Source organism: Rhinolophus sinicus, chromosome 16 (genome assembly GCF_057876585.1).
Source record: "Rhinolophus sinicus isolate RSI-liver-muscle chromosome 16, RSI-T2T, whole genome shotgun sequence".
NCBI lineage: Eukaryota > Metazoa > Chordata > Mammalia > Chiroptera > Rhinolophidae > Rhinolophus > Rhinolophus sinicus.
This window is the reverse complement of record NC_142516.1, coordinates 108956849-108967527: the sequence shown is the minus strand read 5'-3', so window position 1 is coordinate 108967527 and position 10679 is coordinate 108956849. Positions and strand designations below refer to the sequence as shown.

Here is a 10679-nt window from a genome sequence, read left to right as displayed (position 1 = left end):
CCTCAAAATTCATACTGCAGACCTTTCTTGGCTGTCATTGGCACTTGAGGACCAATTCTTCCCCGTATTCTGGGCTTAGGAGGGTGACTGGCTAATTCAAACACTATTGTGAAAACTGAGCTAATTCAATAAGCTACTCCTAACTTCCTTCCTATCTCAATACCCCCATTGAGCGTCACCCCACATGATGTTAAACAAGGTAAGATGTACCTTTAAAAAGTAAAACAAAAATTTAGTCTTTATATAGCACCCCTGAGCTTTAGCTCGTCTGCAGTTGCCCAATTTGAACTTGTTAAAAAACATTTTAGATAGAAACATCCTGGTGACACTTCCAAAATAAAAGTAATAATAATAATAAAAAAAGTGGCATTGGAGAAGAAGAGATGTTTGTTCTCATATACATGATATTGTCACGAAGCAAAACATTTTGAGGTTCTGGAGTGTGCTTATTTTAATAAAAAGGAAGAGGAAACCAACCCAGTCTGTGTCTCTCCAAGGATATTTAGCGATGTCCTAAATTTGTAAATCACTACAACAAAATTATTTACAAATATTAGGACCTCTCAGAATAGTTGAACCACAATTTATAAATGATTTGAGTATAAGTAAAATGTATTTTAACTTATTTTTTGAAAATAAAATTCAGAATTTAGATACCTCAGGATATCTCTGCAAAAGAAGAATAAATAATTCTGAAGAAATGTTAATATACTTTAATTTTTACTTTAAGCTTTTGTTTCAAATTCAGCATTCCTCCTTTGTCTTTTTACAACAATTTAATAAATTTGGATGTGTCCTAGATTTATTTATTTTAATAATACCTGTCAAAGTGAGGTTCTGCAAAAGATATTTCAGGAAGCTTAAATTAATGTAAAATTATCTAAGGCTGTCACTGAGTCATGAGAAAATATTAATCATGATAATACTTCGATTTGAAAATGAGATAAGCTGAGGAGCATTACTTTAAATGTATTATAGATGAGGCAATTTCCTTTACAACTACAAAACTTAAATTATAATAAATTCGAGTTTGAATTTAAATAAAATATTGGCATTTAAACCGTTGTTGTGAGTTTTCATACACCTACTATTCAGCTTTTCAGTATTTGTTCAATTACTTTCACTTTCTGAGAAAAATTACCCACTAACCATCACTAAAACCACTTATGGAGTTGCAAACATTCTGCCTTTGCCTGGGGACTGGATGTGTCCTGACCAGGACCTTCCTGCGCCCCCTGATGGACATTTCCTTCCACTGATCAACGCCCGGCATTTTGTACATTCCTGAAAAGAATGTCTATGCGGTTCCCTCTCTATGAATTTGCATCAGGACTTCTCCCCAGAAACAATCTTGAATCTGTAAAATAAAATATATGCATACTACAACATGCTATGGTTCTACCCCAATAAGTAGTTAATTCTGTAAAATAAGTCTGGTTAAAATATTGCACGAGAAAGTAAAGAATAAAACATGTGGGGACAGTCTAGAAAATGAAGTTCTTTCTCTCTAGTTAAGAAAAATATCTGGGAGAATTCTGGCAAATCTCCCTCGTCTGGCCACAAGGATTTACTCACAGTAGATGCGGCCTGGTTGTCCCCAAACCACGGAGTTGCTTCCGTCCGTCCTGAGAAAACGAGGCTCCTGTTCTCACTCCAGACACAGCGTCCAAGTCAGGGCGGGACACACATGCGCTCCACGTGGGTCTGAGGCATTAGGCGAGAAGAGGTGGGTTGGGGTGCTCTCTGTCAGTGGTCTGAGTGCAGTGCAGGGCACTCAGGGTTTGCTATTTCCTGGAGGGCATGAGGCCCTTACAGGCCCTCACAGTTGGAGTGAGAGAGAAGAGCTAAGTGAGGGGACACGGCTAGAATGACCCATGGGGTAATGGCTTAGAGTTGGAGACATCGATATGGCCTATTAAGCTATGTTTACCTTCATACAACTGAGGATTGTTCCTTACAGAAATGTAATCTATGTTTATATATATTGATCAATGGATGGATAGATAGGTAAATAGATGCTACTGAGGTGAATGTACACAGGTTAAGATCCACATAAATTTCCTCACACTATCAGCTGAGAGGCCAAGAAAAAAGCATTCCCCTATAGCAATGAGCACATTCAGATTAATGAGGTTTTTTCGGTTTTGTTTTGTTTTTTAATCATGTTCTCTAACAACAGGCCAATCTGCTTTTCCCACCCCTGAGATTCAGACACCTTGGTGACATATCTGAGTACAGAGCTGCTCTAGGGCATCTGCATGTACCGTCCCCTTTCAACATATGTTGTCCAAAGAGCAATGAGCATGATGCTCTCCCACAGTCCTGGAAGGATTTATGGAAACCACGAAGCCCCAAATATTAGGGGCCCTGAAAAACCCTCTGTCAGAAGGGCAACTGGACCATGAGGACTGAGGTGCTTGATGCTTGATGTTCCGTGCAGGCAAGGCTTCTGAACCCCAGGGGGAGGGGCGGGTGTGGCTAGAGAGACTTGTCTTTGTTGCAGAGGGTCCCAGCTCAACCAGTCATCTGCCTGAACCAAAGAAAGCTATTGAGTGTCCCGTTGCAGGGAAGGCTCACGTTGGAGACTCTCTTTCTCCTGCCAGTACTATCCTCCGAGACGGGTTCACACACAAGAACCCATGTTAACCCAGGCTCTCCTGTGCCTTGTTTTCCTCTTCCCTTACTGCTGTTCATGATTTATGAAAACATTTCATGGTACAACAATCCCAGTAAGTTACTGCAAACTACCTCATGAGGCCCAATACGAGTACATTTTCATACATTTAGGGGAATCTGCACACGAATTCATCCTCTTAGGACAATATTAATATCACTGTTAAAAAATTATTACTACTTATATCATGAACATGATTGTTATTTTTTCTATTCTTCGTTATTTGTATTGTTGTTCTTATCATGGATAATTTTTGTGGTTATTATGCAACATTGATCTGTTTCTCTACTCACTAAGGGTGTCCAATTTCATAAAGTTGATTAGGAAGATTCATTTAATGACACAAATACACAGATAGTCCCAAGTGTCACTATACTAATGGTGTCCTTTGAAGATTGTTTCTCTGGACATTTCTAAGTCCCCTCTGGAGGCAAGAACTACCCCTTGTTTGCTAAGGAGATTTGGGGAGGAGATCCTGCCCCTTCTTGAGCCCAAGAAAAAATTTTGAAACTTGCTCCTGTCCCTAACTAACATATGTGCAGGCTCCGCTGCCAAAGAGAGGACCCCCTGTTTAATACAAAATTTTCAAGCCCAAAAACTGCTCCTCCTGGTTTGGGGGGGTCACAAATGGTGTCCTTGGTCTTCCTGAGACTGTGTTTTTTCTAATTACCTCAGGTGATAAGAAATCGGTTCTTTCTACCTGGAATGGCAGTGGAGGGCTTCCCCTTCAAAAATGTTCTATGTCCCTTTAGGCCCATCAGTTCCAGCAAACAATGTACATGGAGGAAGGGGCTGAGTGCTCTCCTGAAACAGAGCATCCTCAGGAACCTCCTAGTCTTCAAAGGGAAATGAAAACCATGGTGTGCCCTCCCGGCTGGGAGCAAGAGTATGAGGCATTCCCACAGCCTGGAGTGGAAACACACTCAAAGACAAGTCTCCATATGAGGACTCCAGGCAATCAGATGGCAGGTGGGCAGCTGGGTTGTGATGGCTGACGGACAGCTGGTGCCGCATTTTCCATGCAATCAGGCGGAGCCTCATGGGGAGACCCTGGTGTGGTTCTGAGGTACTACCGTCCTACAAGGAAGCTGCCCAACCAGCCATCTGCTGGAAATGCTGAAACTGTGGCGGGTCCTGTGGAAGGCAGGACAGGGATGAGTCCCCACGCTTCCACCCACTAACTAGACCCCTGCTGGAGTAATTTGCACAGCACTTGCCCTGATCACACAGGTTCTCCAGGGCCTGATTATTCCCTCCTGGACAGAGTGCCATCTTAGGACACTGACTCCAACTAACTTAGGAAGCACCTTACTGGGCCATTGCCATCCACTTAGGGGGTTAGCTATTCTAGTTTCCATCTAGTTAGTTTAATTTTAATATCACTATTCAAATTATTTATTTCTCTCACCATGGTCATTATTTTGTTTACTAATCATTATTTTGATGATTATTGTGTTAAGAATCATTTTTTGTGGTTGTTGTTATAAAGTTTTGAATAGACTTTTCTGGGAGAGAGGTGTTTGATTTTTCTGACAATGATTCGAAGTTTCCCATACAGGCAAACCGCATGCAGCTGAATCCGGGCTGCCTCTGCTATCCGGTCGGCTTTAAAAGCAGGAGCCTGCTTCCTGGGGCCCTGCTTGGCCTCAGTCATTCTGTGGTTCTCTCTTTTCAGCCCCAGCTTCTTGTCCCTCCATTTTCTTGGCCTCTTTAGCCAGGTCCCTTGTTTCCCCTGCACTGGTTCCCTACACACACACACACACACACACACACACACACACACACACACCCCTGTCCACACGATCCTCACAGCCCAATGATGGACTTTTATCTCCCTTGGGCAGTAGGAATAGTCACCTTCCCATGAGTTACCCCCATTTCCCTCCTCCACACCCAAGCTCAAGATCCCTCTGACCTTCTCCCCACATCTCACTAAGTCTAGCTACAGGACCCCTTGTAAGCCCAGCACCCCTTCTTTCTTTCCTCCCCTCTAATTACTGCCCTCCCCTGATTCTCTTCCCGTTCTCTGCACAGGTCACATACACAGCTCACTGGAAAGTTCTCAGACCCAGTCATCAATCTGATGCTCTCCAGTAACCTCACCATGGACAGCTACCCCTCAAAATCAGCATTCTCAAGTTCATACTGAATGCCATATACCATGGTCACATGCAGAGAGATAGTCCCTTCCCATATCGAGATCCCTTACACGCACCACACAACACATTTCCTATGTATGACACTGTATTTGTAAGTGACAGTGAGTTACATGTGAGAGAGTGAGAGTATGCAGGCAGTGCAGCTATGCTTATGCTGAGATTACATCCTGGGACCTCTGCCCCTTCTTCTTCCTCTTGGTAGCTCTGGCTCTCCTTTTAGGATAAGAGACATGGCAAATGTTCTCTGCTCCCTGAGGGGGGATATCCCTGGCTGGATTGTTGAGCAGGTAGTTTTCCTGTTCTGGATGATTCTTCTTCAGCCCATCTCTGTATTTGGACTGGTGAATCACGACTGCATTGGCAGGCAGGGCACATTCGATTTTCCTGAGGTGGAACTCGGGCTTAGGTCGGGATTGTTCCTGGAGCAATTTCCACTGCTCAAAGGTGATCTGCTTGACTGATGTCTCTTGCTCAGGCACCTGTGACTCAGGACCCTGGTTGTTGGAGTGTCTCTCAGGCTCCTGTTGGGTTGCTCTCATGTCTCGGTGCTCAGCCTTGAGGCATCTCAGCTCCCCACCTAGGGACACACTCCCACTGTCTCTTTCCAATTCACTCTTTTGGATGTAAAAGAGAACGTAAGCTTGTTGGCTCAGGGCAGAAGAAACATCACAGGTGGTTACCTTAGCGTCATCCATTTTGAACCACTGGCCATTCCCGGCTTTGATGTAACAGAAGTAATGTCCGCTGTGACAACTCCAACCAGCATGGACCAGCACAGCATAGAGCGAATACACAAGCGGTCCTGCATTCTGCTGAGACAGGTACTGTTGCATGTCGAGATGCTCAGGATATTGCACTGCCTTCTCCACTTTGTTGCCTGTAAAATCTGAGAACCGTTTCAATAAAAGGATAAGGACTTTCGAGGAAGTGTGCAAAGTAAGTGTCTTGGAAGCTGACACCTTCTTGAGACAAAAACTACAATGATACAAATTTTCACCATCCAAGTTTTCAGGCTTCACCAACAGTTCCAAAGCATGGGTCACACTCTGAGCCTCCTGGATATCCAGGGTAATGTCCAGGTAAGGGTCAAGCGTATTGGAAACGTTGTGGCAGTAGAGACACTTGATTTGAGATTGCCAGTACCCTCCAAATATTTGACGGATTAAGGTGGTGTCTTCAGAGTGCCGGTCTAGCTGCTTGTACCCACGCAGACATGCTTGATGCATGGCATCCACAGTGAACATTAGAAATTCATGGGCATCTTCCTGCTTGTGTCTGTGGAAGCCAGTAACCAGTTCCTTCAAAGGCTGGATAACATCTCCAGGACTAAGGAGGGCCCGGACGACGTGAGCTTGCATCGTACACAGGATGCAGGATGTCTGCATCTGACAGGTTTCTGAGTGCCATCGGGACAACATAAAGCTGGCAAGGGGCGGGGTGTATGTCAGGCACTGCAGGGCTGCATTCACGTAGCAGGTGTTGCCCATATTCTGAAGCCCTGCCCCAACCACAGAGGGTCTCTTCCAACTCCGAAGGTTCTTTGTGGGAGCCGGCTCTGCTGCCACAGGAGACAAACGATCATTGGACCAAGCCGTTTTTAGTTTCGGAGAGACATTGAAACGAGACTCATTTTCCCAGTGGAGAGAAGTAGCCTCCATGTCTCCAGAAATAACTTTCATGAGATTTAGTATACCAAAGTTCAAGTTGCAGAACGACGCTTCCAGACTGAGAAGGTCTCCAAATGACGGGATTGGCGATCTCATCCGCATTTTTATAGCCCACGCAACAACCCACGTGACTAAAAACTAGTCCACCTCCACTATCCAATCAACTCCAAGGGCTTGATTCAATTACGGATTAGGGTGTGGTCACTGTTATTCCTTAGAGAGACCAACGGACACCTTTCAATACTGTGTATTTCTAGAACACCAGGAACTTCTTTGTTAGCATGGTACTTAAACGAGCTGATAACGGAAATTAGTTGGAATGATGGAGATACATGTGTCTTGGCCTTTCCAAAAGAGAGACACAGACAAATCCGGGGATATATAGAATGTGTGGGTGTATGTGTGTGCTTGTGTGGGGGTGGTTTATAAGTACTTCCAGTCATGCACATTTGCAGGATGCTAATAATTTAAGGTGTCATAGTCTACACTTGGTATACCTTTTCAGGCTAAGGAAGGCTGGAGCTATCCATAAACACGGAGCAGTCATCCCCACCCGTTGCCTCCCCAGCATCCTCCAGTTTCCACAGCCACCAATGAGAGCTGCAGCCATGGTGCCATCTGCTGGCTGGTAGCACAAAGACAAGGCCCTCCCACAGCCCTGAGCAGAAACACCCCAGGGAGATTTCCCTAAGTGACCGGGCATGCCTAGCAGCCTGGCTGTAAGAGCTGATGGAGAACTGGAGCAGTATGTTCCATATAATCAGGGCTCCTGAGCCCCAGGGGCAGGCCCTGGTGTGATTCTGGGGGATCCTTTCCTCTTGCAGGGAACTCTCCCAGGCAGCCATTTGGTGTAAATGTTGAAACTGTTGAGTGTCCTGTGGAAGGCAGCGCAGGGATGAGTTTCCATATCTCTGCCCACTAGGCCTCTGCTGGGGGAATTTGCACAAGACTTGCCCTGATCACACAGGTTCTCCAGGGACTTGACTTTCCCATCCTGCTGCTTCTCTTTGCCATCACAGAACACAGGATCTGGTGCAATCCTAGAACACTGACTCTAGTTAACTCAAGAGGCACCTTACTGGGCCATTGCCATCCACTTAGGGGGTTTTCTAATCTAATTTCCATCTACTGAGTTTCCTATTATAATCATATTAAAATTATTTATTTCTGTTCATGGTTGTTATGATGGTTACTTATCACTTTTTGGGAAAATACCTGTGCTTAGGAACTATTTTTGTGGTTGTTGTAAAACTTTGAATCAAATTTTTCTGGTACATAGAAAAAACTTTGAATAAACTTTTCTGGTACAGACTTTTTACTCTGATGATAAGTAGAAAATCTCTCTTCTCAAACCCAGCTTCTGGTCCCCTCTTTTCTCTTGGTCACTTCACCCTCAGGTTCCTTGTTTCCTCTGCAGTGGTTTTCCCCCACTCCTGTTCACTCTATCCTCACAGCCCAATGCTGGACTTTGATCTCCACTGGGCAATAGGCATGGTCACATTCCCAACAGTTACCCCCATATTCCCTCCTTCACACCCAGGCACAGGTCCCTTTACTCCTGCCCCTTCCCCTCCCCCCACCCCTCACATCAAGTTTGGCCCCAGGTACTCTTGTAGGCCCCTTCTTCCTTCCTTTCTTACCCTCCCTTTTCCCACTATTTCTTGACTCTCTTCCTGTTCTCTGCCCAGGGCAAAGCCCCCTGAATCCTGCCAAAGGGCCCTACTCTTCCTGTCTCAGTAAACCTACCCTGGGCTAACCCCTCCAAAGCTTTGACATCACCTATACATTTCTGAATATTCCCTTCCTCTCAGTTGGCCAGAACCCCCTCCCAAAGTTGCAATAGAAGCCTTTAGCGCTTCACCCTCCTAACATGCCTCGTATTTCTGATTCTTCAGCAGCCTAACTGCACCTTCTCAGGACCCCTCAATCTCTGCCCTTCCTTGGAGGAGGGCCTAACTAGCAGGACTTCAGAATCTGCAAAGGATCAAGCCTGTTCCTCTACCATTACTTGAGACTGAGGGCTCTCTAAAAGCTCCAGAAAAAGAATCAAAGAGGCTAATCCAACTAAAAATCAATGAATGAATGAATGAATGAATCAATCAATCAATCAATCAATCCATTTTAAGTTAGCTTCCTTTAGAAATGTCATCCTTAAAAAAGTGAATGAAAAATGTGTTTCAAAATGAAGTGTAGTTTATATTACCTCCAGAATTTAAAACCAGTACGCAGAGGAGCACTTCTGTCATATGTCTGTCCCTTTGTGAAAGGAGAGATGGAACAATGAAATAGATGCTCAAAAGTAGGCGCAGCTAAAATAAAATAGATAATCCAATCTTAATTATGGATGTCTGAACATAATCATGCAATCTTCAGTTAGGTAGTAATTCAAGAATGCTTTATTGATTCCCTTATTGTCTCATTTGGTATACTTTATAAATTAGAGAAACTTTTTTCCAGGTTAGCTGAGATTCTAACTGACCAATAAAGTTGTCTATACTTAAGGTACATAAAATAGGGTGATTTGCTCTACACATCATTGTGAAATGATCACCACAATCGAGGCTGTTAACACATCTATCACATCACATCACCTCACACACCTTTGTGTTTGTATGTGGCGGGAAATCGCAAGACATACTTTATTAGCCAATTTTAAGCATAGGATTAAAAATCTATGACTGTAATTCACAGTAATAGCAATTTATAGGGGAAATATGTTGAAATTAAGAGATGCCACATTTTATAAATTGATGAAGTTAGCCATAATTACGAATAAAGAACAGAAATACAGACCCCAAATCACTATACATTTCTGTACCAGACATGATGCTTTAAGATAAATGTCAGTGCTCTAAAGACAGTTAAACAGATGGGGAGCCCCCATGCCTGCTTCTTTTCAACAATGTGCTGTATAAAACGCCAGGGCTCTGAAGCCAGAGAATTGACTGCGCTGAGCACAACCAGAAATACACCCTGACATTTTGTTGTTGTTCTGGCTGGTGATATGATTGTATACATAGCAAATCCATTCAAAATGGAAAAAAGAAAAGAACTCTTCAAACTCACAGCTGCAAACACAAACAAACAAGCAAAACAAACAAACAAACAAACAAAAAACTGGATCTCTGATGAATCTACCAAAATATATTGCAATCCTACATAATTTCAATAAATTAAAATAGAATTTAGGGGGTGGGAAGATGGGTGAAAAGGTCAAAGGGAAGAGAGTCAATAGTATTGTGCTATTTGTAAAGTGAGAGATGATTACTAGAATAAATGGGGTGATCGTCTTGTAAGGTATAAAAATGTTGAATCACTATGTTGTAGACCTGATACTAACGTAAGTAATATCATATTGAACATATTGAATATCAACTCAACTTACATAGAATCTATCTATCTATCTATCTATCTATCTATCTATCTATCTATCTACCTACTCATATATAACTTAAAAAGGGACTACTGACAATACCCAACATCCAAATAATTTGTCATATTCCATCTAGGAGGGACTTACAGAGTTTTATGAAAAACATCTAAATACCCTTAATTGAAACGATGTCACCCATCACTAAGTGGTAGCTAACACACACCCAAAGTTGGGGAAAAATTCGCAAAAACAAAAATTTTAATACCATTCAAAATCCCAAAAGATTTTATCTAAAAGATGGAGAGAAAACAGAACAATTTATAATTGAAAAAACGGAACAAAGATGGTGCATGATGAACGAAAATTTATGGAATTACCCTCCCAAGGCTGAGTAATCTGTTCCCTGTCCGAATGAAAAAAAATACCATTTTTTTTTATTGGGAGGGTCGGCCTTGGGAGGGTCGTCCTGAGAGTGCAGAGTGCCGCCTGGTCCAGGCAGAAGGCTGAACAAGGGCCATTAGCGGCAGGAGAAGCCAGCCGAGAGTAGGCAGCCCCTGGGAGCCTGGGAGACCAGGCTGAGGCCTGACGCAGCTGCGGGAAATCCCGGTGACGCCTGGCTGCCCAGGGATGAAGGACCAGAACAGACGGGGCGGGGCCAGGGATACAGGGCCCTGACCAGGCTCACCATGGGGGAGGGTTCATCAATAATAAATGAGATGCAAATGAAAACGGCACTGGGATTTCAAACATATGCAAATCATAAACTGTAGCAAACCACCGACAGGGGCAACATATTTGAAAAATGG

General features: G+C 43.5%; 1 protein-coding gene across 1 annotated transcript; it reads right to left on the bottom strand.

Annotated features, from left to right (window-relative positions):
- Positions 1-1648: 1648 nt before the first annotated feature.
- Positions 1649-6602, bottom strand: LOC109456903 (ubiquitin carboxyl-terminal hydrolase 17-like protein 6). The gene is made up of 2 exons (XM_019749442.3): positions 5111-6602; positions 1649-1749 (listed from the first exon to the last, which is right to left on the bottom strand). Exons 1-2 carry the CDS (start codon positions 6600-6602, stop codon positions 1649-1651), a joined length of 1593 nt encoding a protein of 530 aa, XP_019605001.3.
- Between the last annotated feature and the right edge of the window lie 4077 nt (positions 6603-10679).